The 23,584-nt window shown below is 44.0% G+C and overlaps 1 protein-coding gene across 3 annotated transcripts in view; it reads left to right on the top strand.

The window, feature by feature from the left end:
• GRID1 (glutamate ionotropic receptor delta type subunit 1) overlaps positions 1-23,584 on the top strand; it is a 989,717-nt gene that overhangs the window by 731,511 nt on the left and 234,622 nt on the right. For all 3 annotated transcript variants that reach the window (XM_056849910.1, XM_056849909.1, XM_056849911.1), the window contains exon 5: positions 13,391-13,444. In XM_056849910.1, coding sequence (XP_056705888.1) covers positions 13,391-13,444 — 54 coding nt within the window. The remainder of the gene's footprint in view (positions 1-13,390; positions 13,445-23,584) is intronic.

Genomic DNA, 23,584 nt, shown 5'->3' with positions numbered 1-23,584 from the left:
TTTTAATTTTTTTCTTTTTATTAAAGAACTTGTTTCCCTCTGCACGATTTGTTTCTTTGCCTTTGTTTTGCCTTGGTGTGGCCTCCTTCTTTTCTTCCCCAATGGAGACCCAAGGCATCTTCTCCAATTCTTCATGTTATCTTCACAACAACCCTGTGAGGTAGCTTGGGCTAAGAGGGTGTGACAGGCCCAAGGACACCCAGTGAGATTCCGTAATAGAGTGTGGATTTGAAACTGTGTCTCCCAGATCCTAGTCCAAAACTCTAGCCACTACACTGATTGCCATTTGGCAAGTCCAGCAAGTGCTGTTGGCCACGTCACCCACATGGCTTTTTGGGTTAAGGTGGGAACGCCACTTGGATCAAAGAAGAAAATGTGAGGGGAATGGGGAATTTCCAGCTTGACAGCCAGGTTGCATAATATAGAACTGTGTTTTATTAAATTATTCCAGATGGACAAAATGAGCCAGTTGTTGCCAGTTGCAATAGGATGTCCCTCAAATCAAAACAACAGATAGCCAAAAAATACCTCCTATATTGTGAACTTAAGTAGTGGTTGTCTCTTGTTAAGGCTATTTGCTATCAAGTGAATGAGAAGAAAAGAATGCAAGCTGAAAATGAATGCTGTAGGGGTTTGTACATTTTGGCAGGATTTGGGACCAGAAGATTTTTGTCAGGGGAAAAATATCTGTTTCTGGTCTGTGTTCCATCCTCCTCCTGTCCATGCCCCATCATTGATCATATATCTAGCCTTCCTCCAAGGAACCCGGGGCAACATGTATCAGGTTATCTCATTTTTATCTTAGAACAACCCTGCAAAGTAGGTTAGGCTGGGTGAGGATGACCACCTATAGCAAGAACAAAAAGGATCTCAGTTCCAGTCAAGCTTGCTGCTCTCCCTTAAAGGTAAAAGTAGTCCACTGTGCAAGCACTGGGTGATTATTGACCCATGGGGTGATGTCACATCACAACGTTTACTAGGCAGACTATGTTTGCAGGGTGGTTTGCCATCACCATCCCCAGTCGCCTACACTTTACCCCCAGCCAGCCGGGTCCTCATTTTACCGACCTCGGAAGGATGGAAGGCTGAGTCAACCTTGAGCCGGCTACCTGAAACCAACTTCCGTCGGGATTGAACTCGGGTTGTGAGCAGAACTTCAACTGCAGTACTGCAGCTTACCACTCTTATGCTTTCCCTTAGACAGTATATAAAAGCCAGCAGTCATTCAGGGCTGTCTCTAGCAGTTAAAATGCACAAGTCTCTTGGAAGGAAAACATGATGTTGGGATGAGACAAACTGTAGATCAGGCTAGAGGACAGTGTTAAAAAGGCTAGAATCTGTCCCAGCTAGAACTCTGAAGCACACTAACCTGAACATTCAGAAAACGTGCTCTTGGCATCTTGCACCTGATAGGCTGATACTTTTAATTACAGCCATTGGCCAGCATAGGCACCTGATAGGCAATGATGTGCCACCATCTGTATCATCTGAGAGGACTTCCAAAAACATTTGCACCAGCACTGTTCATACAAGATGAGTGAATCTGAATGTGCTAAATTCCAGACCCTACATTGTAAGACACTGTTGTATTATGGGGAACACCACACATGTGTATATTGGATAGTGCCAAGGCTGCAGGAATTCAGGGTTTTTTGCTTAGTTTGAATTTTGAAAATTTAACACGTGGAACAGTCTCATCTGCAAGGACCAGGTTGTGCCAAAGTAAGGCTAAAGAGGTTGATAATGAAATGCTCATAGAAAGTCCCTGTTGCTCCAGAAGTGTTTTATTACGAACCTCACTCATTCTTGGTTGCAAATTCAAGAATCACCACTGAACATCTGGACTGCAAGCTGAACAAAAAGGGGGGAGGGGGTTGACTCCCCCTCAGCCTTTTATAAATAATGAAGGTTGCATTGTAAAGTCTTTATCTTGAGTGATAAGAGACCCACTTCAGACGTTATTGACTTAAAATGCCTAAAACACTTTTGGTCCTTTAAAAACATTTTACTTTGGGATACAAAAATTGCATGGAGGCTGACAACCTGCCTGCCAAGTTCTGGGATGATGCCATTTAGAATGGCTGAGATCTTAAACCCCAAATATCTGAGTTTCTAATAGAAATGTCAACTTGAAATTAACTCCAAGAGCCCTACTACAGTTTGGATCAGCTTAAATTTATCTCACCCCCCCCCCAAAAAAAATCTGGCAGTTCCTCTTAGGCTTGTGCAGCTACTGGAAGATTTCCGACATATATCTTGTTTGAATCATCCCTTTTCAGAGCCATTACCTGCCCTTCCCCACTATTTCCTCTTCCCCTTCCCTGGCAGCCCCCATATCCTCAACTTTCCCTGCTTCCTTCTTCCCATTCACCCACCAGCCTACTTTTATCTGCCCCCATCTTCAGTTTATATTTATTATTTATTTATTTCATTTATACTCCACCTTTCTCCACAATGGGGACCCAAGACAGGATACACCATTATCTTCTCCTCCATTTTATCCTCACAGCAACCCTGAGAGGATAATGTGTAACTGGCCCAAGGTCATCCAGTGAGCTTCCCCAGGAAAGGGGTGATTCAAACCTGAGTCTCCCAGATCCTACTCTGAAACTGTAACCACTACATCTCGCTGGCTTTTGTGGGCTTGCTGCTGCTGAATAGTAGCAAGCAGCTGGGCCTGGCTGAGTCATGCATGTGGGAGCAAGTTGCCTGGTGGTTGCTGCTAGCCCTGACCCCATGAATCCTTCCACAAAGGCCAAAACAGCCCTGGGAAAGGCCCTGCCCCTCCTCCTCCCTCTTACTGACAAAAAGCAAAGCTTGAAGGCTGACAACACTGTGGTTGTCTAGCAATGGCCACTGATGGCATTTGTTTCTTAAAGCTATAGGTGCTGCTTCTATTTGGGGGAGGGTTCAAACCCCCAATGTATTTTTTTTCCCTGCAAACCTGTGATGTTTTTCAGGTTTGTAGAAAGATCTGTCAAGTGATGTTTGTGCATGTTTGGATTGGCCTGTAATCTGTTTTTTACTTGTTTGTCTTGCCTAATTATATACGCAAGTGCTGTTTATGTATTGGATTCTCCCCAGATAAAGTTTGCTTTCTATATCTATTGATTCATTTTAATCTGTGAACATTTAAAGTTGCCTACTACCTAACACTGAATATATATATATTTTAAAATCTTGGCTAGCTTCCTTTCTTTTCCTTCCCTTGTCCCTAAATGAACAGAAAAGGTAAGGTTTCTTTTTCCAAATTAATTGTGTGTGTGTGTGTGTGTGTGTGTTTATTTGCTCGCTGTTTATTGACCCAATTGGCTATCCAGTAGTATTGCAATGACAACTGGTCTGGGAGACGGGAGGGGAAAAATTGGACTTCCATTGGGCTGTGTGAGAAAATGTGCCCGTGAAACACTGCCAATTGCACTGGACTATACTGTATGAATACATGAAAACTAACCCAACAAACAGCCTTGGACTGTTTATAAACAGCTGAACTGATTGGTAAAAAAGTCAGCTCTTTGCTTGCAACTGGTAAACTGATAAACTGGATTGACGGGAGTTTATTAATTCCTAAAAATCACCCTTTTGTGTTCACATGAACACATGAAGCTGCCTTATACTGAATCAGACCCTTGATCCTTCAAGGTCAGTGTCTACTCAGACCGGCAGCGGCTCTCCAGGGTCTCAAGTTTCACATCACCTACTTGGCTAGTCCCGTTAACAGGAGATGTTGGGGATTGAACCTGGGACCTTCTGCATGCCAAGAAGATGCTCTACCACTGAGCTATGGCCCTTCTTCCACAGTTCATGTGCTAATTCCTTAAGATCATTTATATTTCTGGTTATTACGAGCTGAGTGAAAAAAGGTAACCTCAACAAATGTTCCTAAAATAAGCTTCTTTTTTCACAAGTTCAGTTTTTATTCAAGGCCATTAAACCTGGCCACAAATTTTGCCCAAACCCCACTCAATGATGTCCCTGCACACTGAGAAGGTGTCCCTGTTTGCTGCTTTCTTTCAGGTCTGTATCCTGGCTGCTTAGAATTTTACTGCAAAAAGATGCTTATTTATTTTGATTTTAACCCTGTTTTTCAGTGCTAAGTTGGGTCCCAAAGGAACTCACAGGTATCAGAATCCAACACAAATAATGATTAATACGCATACAAAATGTTCATCTTCGTGGCCCCCTTGCAGTCCCATGTGTGCCTGCAAGGAGTATCACTCGATGAACATCAGTTACAGGTAAGCAACACTGTTTTCCTTATGGAGGGAATTCTCAGTTGTTCTGTATCCAGGCAAGATCAAGGGATGCCTAGCTGCTCCCCCCTCCCTTGATGGCCTTAGCACAATGGCACCTTCTCTCATGAGGAGCAGTTCTCCTTGTGAGTAGACAAGCAGCCCTACCTGGCCTGGTGTACACTTGGGTGCCTCTGGGTGAGGCTGGCTTGATGCTGTCTGCCTGGATGGGGGCTCAGAGCCTGCAGGCGCGATTGAGAAGCTGTCTCCACACTGTGGAAAGTAGACGGGCAGTTGAAACCCACCTGGCCCAACACAGAATTGGGAGGGGGCATGGCTGCAATGGAGGAAAGCCCAAGAGAGAGGCATTAGTGGGAGAATGCCAAGCACCAAAAGCTTCTGTGAGGGAACTGTCTCTTTTTGTAAAATCCAAGATGGCGCCATGTCTTGCAATTGTTTTGCAAGCCAGTGGCTTGCAAATTCTGTCCCAGTGGCTCCTTAGACACGTATTAAGGGGCTTCTTAGTGCAGTCTTAGTTATTACAGTCTTATTATTTGGAAGAGTTCCCCTGAAAGACAATCCATCATCTAGCTCAGTGTGGGGATTGTTTCATCTTCGTGGCTTCTGTGTAGGCACACATGGGACTGCGTATGCGCAGGCCAGCTGTGGAGATTAGACATTAAAAGCTTCTACAAAGCTCAGCTCCATGGAGCGCTCCCCCTTCCCTCCATCTCGCACTGGAGACGGTGTCTCTTCCCACCCAAATGGACATGTGATGGAGAGGAGAGGGGAGCACTTTTCCCTCAGTTCTCTTTCTGCTGCTGTGAAGAGAGGACATTGTTGCTTCAGCTCCTTGTCCTTCTGAGGTAAATTCACTTCTGAGGAAATCTTTTCTTCATTTCAGAGGCTTGATGGCAATCTTTAAAAAATGCCATCAGTGTGGGACTAAAATGGTTCAGAATTATGAGCGTTCTGATTGCTTGATGTGCCTGGGAGATGGACGCAATACGTTGACTTGCCGGGCCTGTAGTCTCTTCACACTGAAGGCAAGACAAAACAGGTATTGTGGCTTAAGGCATCCCTTTGGGAAAAATCTCTGGGAGTGCCTGAAAAATCCGATAAAACATCGGTCCCATCTGTCCCAGGGGATCCCTCAAAGCTGGTTTTAAGTTCTACCGCCTCAGAGCAGAGAGCTGCCTCAGAGCCTCCAGCTAAAAAGACTTAAATAAATAAATAAATAAATAAATTTGACGGTGCAGACTGCTAAGGCTCTGTCGAAGTGGAAAATGACTTCTCTGCAGAGAGCCGCATTTACCTCTCCAAGGCACCACTCTTCAACTCCGTCTCCTCGATGTCGACAGTCGATTTTACCTCGGCCTCAGTCACTGACTAGACATAGTCCTTCTTTACTGGTACGCCACTCACAGCCACCTTGATGCTGATCCATGTTTCCTCGGTGTCGAGCATCTCTTTCATCTTGACGCCTTGACTCCCCTCCACCTCAGCACTGTAGCCCAGCACCTTGATGTCGGTCCGATAAAGGAAATGCCTTGCAAGAGAAACCATCCCCTTCAGGGCCAGATGTGCACTTCTCCTCTAACGATGACGGTGTAGTGGAGATCCCACTGGTATCTTCAGACCCGGAGTTGCAGCCTGTTTTGTGTTCTTACCAATCTTGCCCAGACTGTTGGCATACTCAGTGGGGTCCACAAGGAACATGGTGATGCTGTCCCCAAATGTTTGCCCCTCCGTGGGTGCATTGTGAGCACTTTCAACCTGGCCCACCCTAACAGCCCCCACCTCCCTTGAAACTGAAACCCTTGGTTCAGCCTTCAACGTTGACTACCACAAAACAGCTAAATCCTTCTCACCGGGAGGTTCTTTCGGATCCAGAGGATGAATCCGAGCCCGACTGTGAGGTAGACTCACAGGCTCTGCCTTCGCATGACAGTGCGGTGGGGGATCCTGCTCCAGTCTCTCCTACAGAGGACTTAAAAAATGTATACTGAGCAACTGATTTAGATGTCTAAAGCTGTAGGTGTTGAATATGTTTCGTTGGATCTGAAGCCCTTGGATCTGATCAAGGACATGTTGTATGGATCAGACTTGTGTGGATCAGACTGGTATCATTTCCCATGGTGAAAGGCATTAGAGATGTAGCTTCTAACATCGGGCTAAACCTTCTTCAGGGAATTCATCAACTAAAAAGATTGAAAACCTTTATGAGATTAAGGAACACGGCTATGAATTACTCTACCAGCACTCTCCAGCCAATTCCCTTGTGACAGAGGTCTTGCCTTCTAGGCATACATTGGGTGCCCATTCCTCTCCTGTTAATAAGGACCTGGTTGCTATCATATTGGCATGCAGGGTTAGTGACTTGTGGGCCCTTAGACATGACCCATCATTCACCAAGTTTCATGGAAACGGTGGTGCTACCTCCAAGTTTAGACTTTCTTCCTAAGGTGGTTTCCATTTCTTCCCAAAGCGTGACTGCTGTCGAACAGGTATTGCAGTCCCTAGATGTTCGAAGAGCATTACTTTTTTTTTTTTTTTACAACGCACATAGACATGTTTTCCACCAGGAGGTCCTTTCGGATCCAGAGGATGAACCCAAGCCCAGCTCTGAGGAGGGCTCAGAAAGTGCATCTCTGCCTTCACCTGACAATGTGGTGGGGCATCCTGCTCTGGTTTCTCCCATGGGAGAGCAATTCCACAGTCACTGTTTTGTTGAGCAGCCCCACACCCACCTCCTTGGTAGGTGAGCTTGCTACTCTCCCTTGTGGGACTGCACAGACGTCACAAAGATGAAAACAGTGTTGGGCTTACCTGTAACTGTTCTTCATCGAGTGGTCTTCTGCACAGGTACATGTGGTGTGTGTGTGTGTGCCCAGGCATGTTCATTCTTGGCTTATGCACAGTGACCAGCTAGCTAAGTGTCCAGTTTGCAGTGTGCACCGTGGAATGTACCCTAAGATCCTCTTCAGTATCAAGGGGTTCAGTATCCAGTATCCATGAGAGGCGTGTGCAGGATTCTTGGCAGCAGATAAGCCTGTGCAGTGAGGAGAATGTAAAACATCCATGGCATATGAAAAAAATTCCCGTAAATCTTTTCAAACAGTCTTTGTGCCAAGTGTAGAATAGAGCACTTGATTAAATTGTGTGCTTTCCGCTTTGCTATACCAGAACAGTACGTATGCAAATAAGCAACAATTGTCCCTTATAATCTCTAGAGTCACTGCCATGCCTTCAAAAACAACATACGGTGTGTTGCTTGAAATCCATGCTGAAGTCTCCTGGAAAGTTCAGTTCTTTAGTTAATGTTATATTCGTGGCTTTAAAGAAACGTTCCTTCCTGACAGCTCTGCAATTATCTTGTGAAAACGGTGCTGGAATGTGCAGTTGTTCAATAGTTAACGTGCGTATAAATAATATGTGGCATTTGAGCTTTGCAAAAGGAATTGTTGTTGAAGCTCTTGGAAGGCTTCCATAAGCAGGAGTTTTCTTTTATTTACCAGTCTGTAAAAGCCAGAGATAAAATGGAATATGTGTGTGTGAGAGAGTGAGTGAAAGGCAAACTGCATTCAAGGCAGGAGTCCAAGCAGATTAAATGTGCAAGTTTTTTTTGGGGGGGGGGACTTCAATTAATGGCTTTATAAAGAAGGACATTGTGATACTTGGCAAAGGGGTCAGAACTGATGGGAGATATCATACCTTAGGCCTAGGGTTGCCAACCTTCAGGTACTAACTGGAGATCTGCTATTACAACTAATCTCCAGCCGATCAGTTCATCTGGAGAAAATGGCCGCTTTGGCAATTGGACTCGATGGCATTGAAGTCCCTCCCTTTCCCCAAACCCCACCCTCCTCAGGCTCCGCTTCAAAAGCCTCCCACCAGTGGTGAAGAGGGACCTGGCAACCCTACTTAGACCTGATCTACCCACTGCAGCTGCATGAAGTGGTGGAATCTTGAGGCAGTAGAAGGGGCTGCACCTCTTCAGACTGCATGTCCTGAGAGTCACGTTTTAATGTTCCCTATGTAAAAAACTGGCTGCCAGTAACAATCAGCACATCAGGTAGCAAGGTTCAAGGGTAGCCCATCACATGCTGCCCTATTTTATCTCTTACGGAGAATTTTAAAGGTAAAGGCCCTATCTGCACAGCCAATCAGATCTGCAGCGGCCAGTCAGAAACCCTGCTGGGCAAAAGCCCTACCCATTTTGTAAAAGCACTTGATGTGCACATGGAAAGCCATCAGTGGGCACCATGGCTCCCATGGGCTCCATGTTGGGGACCCCTGGCCTAGATCATATTTTCTCTCTTAAAGGAATGTTCTCCACATTAACTTGTCTTCCAAGGGATAACTGAATGTGTCCCAAGGGAGCCTTGTGTAGCACAGAAGATGCTGTTGTGTGTTCTAGGGATGTGTTCTCATGGGGACATTGAGTGAACACTGAAGCACACCCAACACTTCTCAGTGGCTGAACATTGCTGGACTAGTGCCGTAGAGTTTGTGGCAAACTGTCCTTTAGGAAAGATTGCTTAATATTGCTGATCTTCTCACTGGCAACCCGCTGATCTAGCAAGTAATGTGATTTGATTTTGTAAGATTTGGCTTAGGTCTGGGTAGAATGAGGGGAAGCCCAGAAGGGAATCATTGGGTTGGTTCCTGTGATCCATCACTCCCTACTGAGCACAGCTTCACTTTGGGAGAGGAAGAAGAAAGCAATTTAATCCCTCTCCCCCCAGTGCAGCCTCCTGATGTGGGTGGGTAGTACTCCATGTGGCTCCCATGGCCCTGGGAATAGACTTTCCTGGCTTTGGAAATGGGGGCGGGGTGGGGGGGTGGGGAGGAAAGAGGCGTGAAGATTCAGGATCCACGTGTGGAGCTTGGCACAGTCCTTGCGCTGGATCCAGGATCTTGTCTCGGGGCCTGAGTGGCTCAAGCAAAGTTCCGTTCATGTAATGGATATTTTCTGCCCCTCCTGCTGCATCCTGAAAAGCTTGCCTTCAGGAACAGTTGTATGTTGCAACATACATTGGAGATGCAATTTGAAAGGGAAATCTGCAAAACTTCAGACCTCCCCTTATGGATGCACGCAAGGACACCATTTCATCCTCTCCGTTATTATTAAAAAAAGGAGGAGAGGAGAGTGATTTAAGATACTTTGGGTCCCCATGGGGAAGAAAGACGAGGTATAAATGAAGTGAATAAATTCCAGTAGTAACAGTAATAACAGATGACAAAGATGATTTGCTCTGGTGTCACTGGCAGGAACACTTGCGATAGGAATCACTGTTAATCATTGTAGTCAGTAGTAGTGGGTGGCATCTGAGAGTTCCTTCCGTTAGGTGAGGAATCTCCCATTGGAGGATGGGTTCCTTTCTCCGATGGGCCGTGTCTTCTTTCAAACAAAGGTGCTTAATTCAGCAGAAGGAAACCTCCGGGTTCAACTCATAATTTCAATCAGGATTTTCAGTGGTTAGTTGTGAATGGTCTGCAATTGATTGAGGTCTTTTTAAAAAAAGAAAAAATAATGTTTGCATTAAAATTTGTTACCAAAGGTAGCATACAATGTCTATTTTAATGTGCTTCCCCCCCCCCACCAAATGTGTAGAACAGGGGACCCCAGTCTTCGTGAGCCTGCAGGCACCTTTGGGATTTTGAAAAGGGGCAGAGCCAAATGAAATACCTCCCTTTTCACACCTCCTGGGAAGAAGGAGATCCTGAAGGGGAAATAGAATCACGTACCGACTAAAAGCGCAGGCACTTACCAGTCAACCTCCAGTAAAAAAAACCTTTCATTTGAATGAGGGTCGCCAGTAACAAGCCTTGCCTTACAATGGCCCCACCCACTTTCTGAAAAGTGCCAGCACCAAGGGAAGTACTGGCTGGCTCCATGGCATCCATGGGCACCATGTTGGGGAGCCTTGGTGAATAAATTGTTCTTTTTAAAGGTGAAATAAGTGAAAAGTGAAAGTCTAGTGCCGGTTTTGTCTTTAAAAGAAGCTTTTTTTCATCAGTGGGAATGTTACAAGCCATTAGAATGACAACTAGAGTGTTGGGAGTTTTATCAGACACGGATGGATGGGGACAGAAAAAGAGAGAGAGAGAGAGAGAGAGAGAGAGAGAGAGAGAGAGAGAGAGAGAGAGAGAGAGAGAGAGAGAATGTCTGAGTCATTTTTTAAATACTTGGAAATATTTCCATTTTAAAAATCCCTAACATTTTCAAGCTAGCGACCGGGGCATTGTGCCCAACAGCGCAAGGCAGACAGTTTAGCTTTGCCTCTACCACAGCAACCATTCTTAGAAAATATTAATGGTGAACATTATCATGTGAAGAGCTACACTTTGAAAAGGGTGGCGCTGGACATGTTTGGGGACAAACCGCAGAGCAGCAGTGAGCTGCAGAGAAGAATCCGCCGTCTAGTTACCCTCAGCCATCCTGCGCTAACAGTGGCTAACAGGCTGCCGGTCAAAACAGGATATCAGATCTGAATGATGTGTCTAACCCTGGATGCTATAATGCCCCCCCCCCAAAAAAATAATGCCTTACCAGGAACGGCGGTGGCAGCCAGCTCCTAACTGGCAATCAAGTAAAACTACAAATATTTCACCCAACCCCAGTAGTTTAAAGGATTCCCCTTCCCACTTCCTTCCACAATTCTGAAAAATATTCCATCTCTACTGGCGGGGTGTGGGGAGCCACACAATGAGACTCAAGATAAAGTGGTTCAGGTGAAAACACCGCAGGGGTATTGCCCTCTGGCCTCTGTCATGGGAGGAGAAGTCACTTCCTCTTTTCTCTGCTGATGGTGGTCCTCTTTATCCCTCCCATTCTCAATACGTTTTAAGGGGATCTTGTTCTGTCTTTCTTTGTCAGAATGAAGACAAGCAAGAAATAAATGGGGAACGTAGGGAGTAAAGTGTGGAGAAATAATTTACAGTAGAGTTAAAGTAGGGATGATAAGTATAACCAAGTGTAGTAATATTAAATATTGTTTATAATGTTAGAATTTAGAGTCTTGGTTATTTAGAGGATTGATATAGTTAAAGAGCAGGATGTTTATATGGTATATGTAATTCAGAGTAGTTCAATAATAGGTTAAATCCATTATATGATCGAAATGAGTGTTCTCTGATCAGTTACCGGTTCATTTATAATTATTCACTGATTTCCTTGGAAGAAGATTTAGACTGAATGTATGTGTATGAGTATGTGTTTGTAATGGTTAAAATTCTTAATTAAAAATATTTCAAAAAGAATGTATAATTGGTGGTGTTTGTTTGGTAAAAGCAACAGCTGGCCTCAAAGATGAAGATTCTTCCAGAGAAGGGTTCCCCCCTCCCCACTAACAGCAGGAGTCCCTCAATGTGCAGCAGCTGCTTCTGACAGTGGAAAAGCGAGATTCGAGTCCACTAGGACCTTAGAGAACAACAACATTTTCGGGGTATGAGCTTTCAAGAGTCAGAGCTCCCTTCATCAGATACTTTGACTCTCAAAAGCTTTATATCCCGAAAATCTTGTTGGTCTCTAGGATGCTACTGGTCTGGAATCTAGCTGTTCTGAGCAGCTTTACAAGTGGCTTTTCATTGTTCATAACTGTGCAGGAGATTTTACTCAACTCAGGTTGAGTTGGTGGTATTGGGACAGGCTTTAGGGTATATTTGGGCCTCTTTTTGCCAGGAAACTGAAAATTGGTACTGCGAATAGTTGGTACAGTTGGCCTCCTAAGTGAATCATTGATTAGTGTTCTGGATACACTTAAAGGGGTTCTAAGGTGCCATTTTATTGACAAAGCTTTTGGTCCTTTTTAACTATTAGGTAACCGTTACCACAATGCCTGGCACACAGAGCCCTTGGTGGCCAACATTAGCACTTTACACAATTTCTTCCTTCTCTTTGAAGGGCAGCAAAGACCTTTTTACACTGATCCTCTTCTAGCCACCTAGAGGTAAAAACACTTATTCTATTTGTCGAAGGCTTTCACGGTCAGAGTTCATTGGTTCTTGTAGGTTATCCGGGCTGTGACCAAGACCACGGTCACACAGCCCGGATAACCTACAAGAACCAACTTATTCTATTTGTTAGACAAATAGACTGTGCATTAGTGGTACTTGGTTGAATAAAGGATATTCCAAGAAACATTGTTTTATACACCAAGAGGATTTAACACAAAGTACTTACAGAGATTCAAAAGTTGCAATGAAATATGCCCCTTTAGATGACTGTCAATTATATGACCATTGTATTGACAGAAAACATTCAGAAACGTATATAGATATAGATATAGATATAATACCTATTCCCTGGACTCAATTGATCATATTCTGTTGGTCTGCCCCTTATATGAAACACCCCGTGGGAAATGGTTAAAAAATTGGCTTCTTTCCAAATATCACCTATCTACCCAAGCAAAACGTCAATTTTTATTAAACGATTCCGATCCGGAGGTTACCTTAGATGTTGCCAATTTTCTAGTGGAGGTGATGAAAGTTCAAAAAGCCCAAACTTTGTAATTTCTACTTTTGGAATTTACTGGCCTATGTTTTTATCTTAATGACTGCATATTTTATGTACCTTTGTAACAATTGTAATATTACTTATGCCATTAAAGGTTTTTCAAGATATAGATATAGATATAGATAGATAGATAGATCTCAGAAGCTAAACAGGGTCAGCCCTGGTTAGTATTTGGATGGGAGACCACCAAGGAATACCAGGATTGCTGCGCAGAGGAAGGCACCGGCAAACCACCTCTGTTAGTCCCTTGCCATGAAAACCCCAAAAAGGGGTCGCCATAAGTCGGCTGCGACTTGAAGGCACTTTACACACACACAGTATAAACCAGGGCTTCTTAAACGTTTTCCACTCGCGACCCATTTTCGCCTGAGAAATTTTTACACGACCCCCGGTATATAGGTATATAAAATAGGTATACAAATCAAACATTTACTGATAATAAATCATGATGAAATTTATTTATTTTTTTTAAAAAAATTCACCAACCCCACATTCAGTTATGCGACCCCCACAGTTTGAGATGCTTTGGTATAAACAATATGCTAATTTTGGACTATTATCCAGCAAATTTGTTTCCTTTTTAAAAAGCATTCTTCTTTATTTTCTTTGTTTTCTTTGTTTTGTCTTTCTCTAGGCGGTGGAAACCAACCTGGCATCCAAGGATAGTCACTGGGTCTATGTGAATGAGGTAAGAGAAAGATGAGTTGTAAACTGAACTTCTGCTGGCCCGTTTTCCTCTTCTCCCCTCCATTTTGCGGTTATCTGGCAATGATAACTAGCAGCCACTTTGCCCCTGAGACTGAAAGACATTTTTCAGAGAAGTTCAAGCTGATGTGGCAGAATCATCATTTTCCACGGTGCTGTAGCATTTCTTTTGTCTAACTGTTGCCTTTTTTTAAAAAGTTGTTTTGCACCATTTTGATATACTAGTTGGGGGTTGGTAGGGCCAGGGCATATCTGTTAGAGGTCTCATGGATTGTGGCAGTAGGGGTTACTAGGTTCTGTGAAGGGGTAGTGAATTACCACTTTGGCTGAGATGCTTTCAGTGACTAGCTGCTAGGTTGGATCCTTTCACACACACAGGATTCCACCCACACCAGCCTGCCGTTTCCCAAGAGTCAGACTAAACTGTGTGGTGTCTGCTCATTGCCAGAGACATTTAGTAATCAGAAAAATCCACCTCTGGTGCTGGTATAATTATTGGAAGATATTACTGCACACTTGCTCAATGTTATTCTAATAAAAAAAATCTTTTTAACCATCAGTAGTGTCTGTTCTTTTTTAGTGTTTTCAAAATGCAACAATGTTACTTGCACATTTTAGATATTATATACAAAGTACAATCAAAATAAAATAAAGAGTGTCCATTGAGTGTTGTGTCCCGGGAGAGGCTCCCACCCCCATCTCCCGGGCCTGGGCTCTGCCCCCTCACTCACCTCCATTCCCTCCAGGGCCAATCCGATGGGTCTCTCTCTCTCTCCAGCGGCCCGGGGAGACGGACGGGAAGGAGAGGACCCGACTGCCGCCGCTTCGGGAGCAGCGCGCCGCCGGCACGCGAGAGTTGCCGCGGGAACAGCACGCCCCTGGGCTGCTGCCGACGGGGCGTTGGCTGTAGCGGCCCTCTCCGCGCCCCAGCTGAGAAGCGGGCGAGCCAGGGCAGGGAACAGGCGCGGACCGCCCCCGGCGTCTCGGGGCTGGGAGGGGGCGTCTTCCGGCCCTTATATGGACTTCCGGGGGGAGGGCTAGAGGCGGAGTTAGGGGAGGTGCTTCTCTGGCCTGGAGGGTATATAAGGCCAGAGAAGTCTGACTGCCGAGGAGGGAAGAAGCCAGAGGCTGCCTGCAAGGTGTGTCCTGTGGGAACCTGGCTACGTCTGAGGGAGAGTCGAGCTCTGACTCCCCCTCGGACTGGTCTGAGGTGGAAGAGACTGTCTCAACCCCAACCTCCTCCCGGGCAGAGACCCTCCCAGCGCCTGGGCCGAAGCCCCCTCGCAACATGTTATGTTTTGCTTTATTTGATTTTGTTTGTACTTTGTATATAATATCTAAAGTGTGCAAGTAACACTGTTGCATTTTGAAAATACTAAAAAAGAATAAACACTATTGATGGTTAAATTTTTTTATTAGAATAACATTGAGCAAGTGTGCTGTAATATCTTCCATTGCCAGAGACAAGCTTCATGACTGGATACTCTATCCTCTCCTACAGGTAGAGTTAAACCACTCTGCCACACTGCCAGGCAGAGCTTCCCTTCAAACTTTTTGTCCTTTTGCTGAGACAGACACAAAAGTATGGTCTTTTATGCACGGGAGTTTCACCTGAGGTTCATTGCTTGCTGAACCCACACTTTCCTATTGGGAATCTCTGCACCAGCAGCCTCCAAGCTCAAATCAAGTCCCCGCCCCTTTAAATGCTGCTTTGTAATTGGCTTACTTGTAGTGCTTACTGTGAGAGAAAATCCCCCCCAAACCCAGCTGCCACATAAAAAAAGCATTTTAAGAACAACTACAACAACAAAAAAGGAGCAATCTGAAAGGGGGGGGGGAGAAATCCAAGCCTTGTTTTTTTTTAAAAAAAAAAAAACCTTTCTTCTGCTCAGAAAGAGCTCCTAGGAAGCAGGAAGTATTTCACTCCCCACCTCTGTCCATGCTGCTTTGCAATTGGCTGTGCGCGAAACCAAGCTTGCGTGCCCCACACTTTGCCTTATGCATGGGGATTTCACTCAGGCTTTGCTCAGGGGAGAGGGAAGAGTTGGGCTAACAGAGGAATGGGAAGACCCAGACATTGTGAGGGCTGGGCATGAAGTCATCTCTGATGGACGGAAAACTCATGCAGAACTCCAAGGAACAACCGATTTAGACCAGCGTGAACATGAGTGAAAATACCCATGCATAAATGACCGATGACTGCCCTCTTCCTGAGGCAGACCTGAACAAAACTCCCTCTATGCTTCCAACATTTTATCCCCCCTCTGAAAGATGATGATTGGATGCTGGAGCAGCACTCCCATAGGCTCAGGGAAGAAACAGCTGTTGAGTGGCTGTTTTTCCTTTCAGGGGCAGGATAGCCTCCTGTCTGCCACACAAGGCTTGAAAGCTTCCCTGTTACCACAGAATCATGGGGTTCATGTGTTTGCATGCATTCATGTGTGCATAGTGAGGGATCTTTCTGTCATTGTATATGCAAGTATACTTGGGTATAATACTTAGGAAGGAAGAAAAGAAGGTTCTAACATTCAGGTTCAAGTTTATTGGCTGCACAAGATAAGAAAAAGTGAGAACAGTAAAACATATTTGTGGCACCTAGTGTTCACAGCAAACAAATGACCCATATATTTTGATAAGGGATATTTGGACGCCTGATGCTTTGCTTCACGTCCTGTTTGGCGGTTGCAAACAGAGCTTATTTTTCAGTGATCGGTTTGACTATTTGGTGTAACTATTTGTTGACCTCATGTTTCTTCACTGTATTCCTTCCTAACACTGTAGTAAAGCACAACTGACTTTTTCTGCAGCCACGGACACTATCTTCCCTGCTGTGCTACTGGAGGACTTGTTAAAAGAATGATAATTTCAGCTGCAGAAGTTAGCACTAACATCCTAACAATCTGTTGCCACAATCTCTGAAATCCCAGTTTTAATTTTAAAAGTACATGCTTAGCGCTTATTCTTTCCTAGTTATAAGGGGAAAGGTGCTGTGCAAAAGGCTATATTTTTCAAAAATGAAAGCTAGGAATTTAGAGCTCATAGGAATATATCATTAGAGCATTCATTTACAATAACAGTTACTGATTAAAGCCTTCCAATGGCATGCAGGGGGAAATGTAGCGGAAATGGTGACTCAGGTCATTTATGCAGGGGAAATTTGCGTTTGGTTTGCTGCACAGTTTTCTACTCCGAAATTCGTCATGGAGCACTAATTTTCACCTATCACCTATATACTAAACCAAATGACAGAAGTATTTTTCTTTCCAGTCTCTTCACAGAGCACTAGGAGATGTTTCGTGGAGCACCAAGTGCTCTGTGGAGCACAGTTTGAGAACCTCTTCTCTAGAGAAAGAAGAATGGTTAGGCACTATTTAAGAGAATGCAGAGAGTTCAAAATTTTCAGCACCAAATGGGTTAAAGATAAGGAGAAATAAACAAAGCCTGTAGATTCATAGGTGCTAATTGATGCAGATCAGGATAGAGGTGAAAACAACCTCATTAAGAGTGGTTAACTTCAGGGATAGCATTTAGCCAGAGGCACTGCAAGGACCTTTAAGGTTGTAGATATGCAAATATCTTTAGCAAAGGCAGATTACTGACAATTTACACTAGGCAGTGAAAAGGAAAAGGAGGTTCTGGCTGAGAAAAAAGGTTGTTAATGAGAAGGAGAGAGTTTTATGTAGGAAATGGGTGGACAGAGGACATAGGGTAAAAAGCGTTTCAGGTTATTTTATTTATTTTTTCTTTTTTATTTATTTACATTATTTATAGTCTGCCTTTTTCACTGAGACTCAGGAGGGGTACACAGAATAAGTCAATACAGTCACTTGCCAACCTCCAGGTGATAGCTGGAGATCTCCCGCTATTACAAGTGATCTCCAGGTGACAGAGCTCAGGTCACCTGGAGAAAATGGCTACTTTGGCAATTGGACTCTACAGAGTGAGTCATCCAATAATCCAATAGATAATGCAGTCTTGTCTTGTAGAAATCTGGAAACTAGCCAGTAGTGGAGCATAGCATAAGTTAAACAGGGCACAATAAACAGAAACAAAATCACATAGTCGGAACCTGCTTACAGCAACAGATATAATGAATTATACGCAGTAGTATAGTCTACAGTTCCTAACCTTTACCGCAAGCTTCTTCCTGAACCAGATTGTTTCAGTTGAACTCTATTTCCTCTGCAAAAAGGCCTCTTGAATAATTCAGTTTTACATAGTGGGTAGGAGCCTTCCTGACCTCGTTAGGCAGACCATTCCACAACAGAGAATGTATGTGTATAGGCAGTTTGTTGATTTTGCCCATTTGCAGGGTGGCACCCACAAAAAGCCCCTGCTCACATGAGTAAAGCTGTCATGGCAGAGCATAGAGGGAGAGGTGGTCCCATAGATATGAAGAACCAAGGCCATGGAGGGCTTTGTAGCCAGTACCTTAAACTGATGGGCTGCAGAACAGAGTGCCTGCAGAATGGGAATTAATATCCATGCTTTGGCTAGCTTGTGATAATTACTGAGCAGTGGCATTCTGTAGCAACTGGAGTCTCTGCACTGATTTTTCAGGAGAGACCTATGTAGAGTGCATTACCATAGTCTGGTCTTGATTTTTACCATGGCATGAATCCAGGTGGCCAGATCAGCCATATCAGGGTAGATGGCCATCTGCTGGGCTAGGCTGAGTTGGAAAAAGGTGGCAGGCATCTTCAGAGGAGTAACACCGAAGGACAGTATCTCTCAGTGTCAAGTGTGTAGAAAGAGTAATATATAGTCAGAAAGGGGTTTGAGCTGAATCATTGTCCTGCAAAAAGTAACAAAGGTAATGTGCTAACCATTGTCCTGTAAGTATCAAGATAATGTGCTAATGAGGGTGTGGTATGTTAATATGGAACCATTGTATCCTGAAGTGATCTGTTAATGTATGAAATCCAAAGCTAATCTGCATGGCTATTGTTGACTATAGTCTTTGTTAGTCTGGAGGTTTTCAAGACAGGAAGCCAAGCCTTATTCATTCTTAAACTCTCTTCTCTTTAAAAAAAAAGACAGCAAAAAAAAACACACTAGTGCAGAGGCAATCAACCCCCCCAGCAGAACATCTCCCCCTTTGGTTCCCCCCCACACACACAGAATCTCCCCCCATACACACACACAGGAAAAAAGTTATAGAGAAAAGCCCCAAAATGGGTCAAACTGTGGATGTCTTCTCTTCCAGCAGAAGCAGGGATCAGGAGAAGTAATCCAATCTGATTCCAGCAAGCATCAGGTCAGTTCAGCTCAGGATGTCTCACGATCAGCACAGGGGCAGCAGCAATGGAAGGAATACAGACTCACACACAGACTCTCTGGCCATTTATGCATGGGAGGTTTTGCCTTGGATTTGCCGCTCTCTAGATGCACATTTTCCCCAACCAGATTCTCAAAACTCTGCATGGGAGCTTATTGTTGAGTTTTGAGAATTTGGATGGGGAAAATGTGCATCTAGAGAGCAGCAAATCCAAGGCAAAACCTCCTGTGCATAAATGGCCTCTCTCTCTTCCCCCCCCCCCGGCCACACAGCAACCTGGGACCACGCACACGAACCCCCCCCCACATGGGGATCTCCTTACACACACACAAACTCTCTCTCTCTCTCTCTCCCCCCCCCCCGGGCTGCACAGCAACCCAGGACCATGCACACGCACCCCCCCCAAGGGGATCTCTCTCACACACACACAGACACTCTTTCTCGCCCGGGCCATGCAGCAGCTGGGCTCACGCACTCATCCGCGACTGATTGGCCAGAAGAAGACCCAGCCTGGCCACCTATTGGCCGCGGGAGAATGCTGATGCAGGGGCGCTGAATTTGTACAAATTTATCCGGCGTCCGCCCGAACTTTCTGAGTTCAGCTCGTCATTTTCCCGCTTTTTTTTTACTTCGGTTCTATCTGAACTAGAAACGGCCGAATCGGGAGAAATTTGGCTGTTTTTCAGTTCAGATGGAACCAAATCGACAGTCCTATACTGCAACTGATGGTAACGAAAGCCACCGAGAGGTCCAGGAAAATCAGCAAAGTCAGATCCCCTCTGTCCTTCTCTCACTAAAACAGGTGATGGAAATATTCCATGAATGTCTCTAATCATTGTTTAAATCCCACCAAACTAGCTGCCTTCACAATGTAATTTAGCTGTCAATTCTACAGGTTAAGTACTATTTGAGTGCAGACTATTTGAGTGCTGAATCTACTGCCCATCAAGATCAGGGGATGCTTGTGACTTCTAGTATTGTGAGAGTGGGAGAAGAAGTTGTCCTCTATTTTGTCCACTCCATATAAAATGTTAACCTCTTTTATTTCCTACTTTAATCATCTTTCTCTAAGCTCAAAAGCCTTCAATTCCTTAGCATTTCCTCCAACACCATTTTGGTTGCCCTTTTCTGAAGCTTCTCCAGCCATTAAAATATCCTTTTTGTGATATGGCAACTTTAACTACATATTTCAAAGTATTTCCAGAACCTGTGCTTCTTTTTCAACTAATTAATGTAGAACTTCATTTTTTTTAAAGCTTCTACCTTATTATACCCCCCCCCCCAAAAAAAACCCCCAAATCATCCTTTGGAGCAGGCTGCACCACTCACTGGGAGAAATCCTTTTTTGCTGCAGCAGCTTATATGTTGGGCCAAAGGGAGGATTCCCACTAGACCACTGAGTATCACTGCAGGAAGAGGGGATGTGGTACCCTTACTAGAGGGCATCAGAAAGTGGCTGCTGATTGGATAGCAGAACACAGCATCAGCAAGGGATGTCATCCTCTTGCCCATGCTGGGTCCTGCTATCCATTTGGTAAATGAGTACCTACATGACCCTGGCATCTCCATCTTCAGCTCCTGATGTCCTCTGTCAAGGTTGTCTCTTCCCCAGTCCACTTTCAGCACTATATGTAAGCAGAATTGGGAATGGAAGTCCTGCCTGCACCCTATCACATGAGCTGCTACTGGTTGTATATCCACGTGCTGGGCGGAAAATAGAAAAAAAAAACTATTTTGAATGTCACATGAATCACATACTCATTTGTCCAGAAATGAAATTTTCTTTATAGAATAAGCAGATTTTCACAGAAATCAAAACTTATGAAAATTCGGCTCAACTCTAAATTCGGCACACGTCAGCAATGCTGCCTTGAGCAAATGACCTGCCATTCTCCAGCCTGAATAATGCCGGAATGCAAATTGTACAGTTCTGTTTCCAGCCTTTGACTGGCATCGTAGCATGACAAAGATCAAAACAAAATTCTGACCGTACATCACGAACGACAAAGCTTGTCACGTCATTCTTTCTCATGCTGACCTACTCCACTTGTAGGGGAAAGAGCATTACTCTGCAGAAACCACAGTAATGCAGATATATACCTCTGGGTGATCTGTAGAGTTGAAGTCTGTTACCATTGACAACAGAGGAAGTGCCGAGCCTTGATATGCAGCCGTGGTACACGCTCGGCTTTTGAAGTATGTGTACATTACAAAAGATTAGCTGCATCCACCTGATACATTATAATCTCTGCGGCAGAATTCTGCCGATTGCACAACTCCTATCCAGTTCCGCATCTAACTAATACATATGCTAGGTTATATGTACTAAATCCTATTTAAAGGGCAACATACTTGTATTTATGCTACGGGGAACATTCCTTAAAAAAAAAAAATCCCTCAGATGTTTTTAGAAAAGCCCACGGTGCCAAGTCTGCATGCTGAGAAATGACACCCAGTATAAGCAAAGGCAAAATATCCTGCATAGTCATTTATAAATTTTGCGCCACTTAGGAGAAGCAGTATTATTATATACATTTGTATATCTCAGTAATTATGTGTTCTTTATGTGCTTAAGGCTGATAAAATATTTAAAGAGCTGCGTATCTATTATTTCATGTTAATGCATTATATAGGGAACATCAAGTTTAACTACAGGCTTCTTTTGTTTGGGTTGCTTTCTCTCCATGGCTACTCACTAATCATTCGGAGGAAGGTAGCTGTACATGTTAACAGTGACCATAAATTGCTTTTGTCTGGTTAGCTGTAATGCACCGAAATTAAAAGGGGGTGGAGGGTGTAAAATTGCTACCTCCAAAAAGCCATTATGAATCTTCTCCACTCCTTGCAATGTTTATGGAACTTGGGGTGTTTTTTTGTTTATTTTTTTGGCTGTAATGGCTTAGTATAAAACAGCCAGCAAAAAAAAAACCAAAAAACGCACACACACACACACAGAAGAAATCAGTATTTATGCTTACAAAAATGCAGTGCATTCTCTGCAGTTTTCACTGAGGGAGGTTGTTGATTGAGGTGTTGGAAATCACTGTCTCAATCTTAAAAATCTGTGAGTTTCTCTATGTGTAGGGTGTAATATCTGGCAGATGCAAAAACAGAAAACATATCCAGTATTAACTGGATAATGTTTTTTTCATGTTACTAAGTAGGGATCCTTTTGATTGACAGAATAAAGATGGGAGGCATTTGCAAAATGCAATTCTGAACTATCCACCAGCAGGTTCACAAGACAGTAACAACTTAGAATCTCTATATAACATCGTAACATTACTGGGAACTTGATGGTAGGTAGAAAGCACAGATAGTACATAAATTGTATCCTGTGATTACTATTCATGTACAAATTTCTGTAGATCCTGTAAAAATTAAATTGAGTTAGCACAGATAATAATATTTCTCAAATTAATGAAAACCTAGTGCCAGACTCTATGAGTGAAAAGAAATATCTTAATTTTTTTGGAAGCTGGTATGCTGTCTGTTTAGAGTGATGGTGTGGGTGGGTTATCCTCCTGAGCTCCTGTATGGATCAGGAGGAATTAATAATGTAAATCCTTCTGTCCCACATCCATGGGAGGATAAAGCGCTTCAGGTCTGATTCTAATTTGAGATTCTCTGACATGAATCTGTGCAGCTTCTGTTATATGTGCACTCTTAGCGGTGCATGTCACCCTCAATGCACAGCTGACGGTATTTTCTCTTGTCACTGGAAACTGTGCCCACTGGCACGTATCATGTGGTTGTCATTGCCTAGGGGATACCTGTGGTGCCCAGATTGAAGCGTAAATCTGCCTGCACCATGTAAGACATTATACATATCTAACACAACTGTTATGTTAGAGGAAGCCTGCTTGAGAAAATTCCCTCGGAATTCTTCAGATGGTTTGCCTGAGGGAAGAACTCCAAATTTGCTTCGAATTCCACTTTAGGCAAAATTTTGGTGGCTGTTCCAGTTAGATTCAATGTAGTTTTCTGTAAGGAATCGACCAGTCTCAATTTGAGTCGTGCCTGAATTGTCTGCATTTTAGAATTGATCAGGAGGCAAATCACTGGGGGACTTAAAGTTAGGGGCAATATTTGCTTGAATGAACAAGAAAAATAATAATATAAAATGGAGATAGAAGCGGGATATATCACCTGCTTTGCTCACCAGGCTTTGAGGACAGCAGGATTAGGAGGGGAAGCAGATATTTCTGGGTCAGTTCCAGTACATTAGGGTGCCTGACCATCCCAATCCTTGGAGAGTACAAATGCCGGCTTGAAGTTTGAGTAACAAAAGAGATCTCACAGGAGGACCTTGACTGGGACAAAAAGGAGCCCAAAGAAACCCATAACAATGAGTGCACTCAAAGTTTGATTATAAGTAACAGCCTTGAGTAAGGCTGGAGCAGGAATGCGAAACAGGAGGCAGAAGTCATCAATATTGTCAAAGTTTGTATCTGCCTAGGCATCACTTCCTCCATGACCGAACAGCCAAGTGGTATCTGTCATATTTTCAGAACCGAATGAATCTCTCTTGACCCTCCCAGACACCTGCATGTGTCTGCCTGCCTTTTTCTGTTTGAACAATTTTCTCCCTCCTCCCATATCGTTACATAAGGCTCACAGAACACAAGCTCTATCCCTTTCTGAGTATTTATTTTCTATTTCCCCAGGGAAATTCCAGATCCCAGTTATCTGCAGCCTGTTCACACCTCTTTCTTAGGAAAATAATCAGGCCAAGAGAGAGACCGTGGCTGAATGGTAGAACATCCACTTTTCATGCAGAAAGACCCAGGTTCAACCCCCAGCTTCTCCAGTTAACAGATTCAGGTAGCAGGTGACATGAAAGAC

The sequence above is a fragment of the Euleptes europaea genome, chromosome 5, assembly GCF_029931775.1.
Source record: "Euleptes europaea isolate rEulEur1 chromosome 5, rEulEur1.hap1, whole genome shotgun sequence".
Lineage (NCBI taxonomy): Eukaryota > Metazoa > Chordata > Lepidosauria > Squamata > Sphaerodactylidae > Euleptes > Euleptes europaea.
Note: the sequence above shows the minus strand (reverse complement) of the source record. Positions and strands in the feature narration are given on the sequence as shown.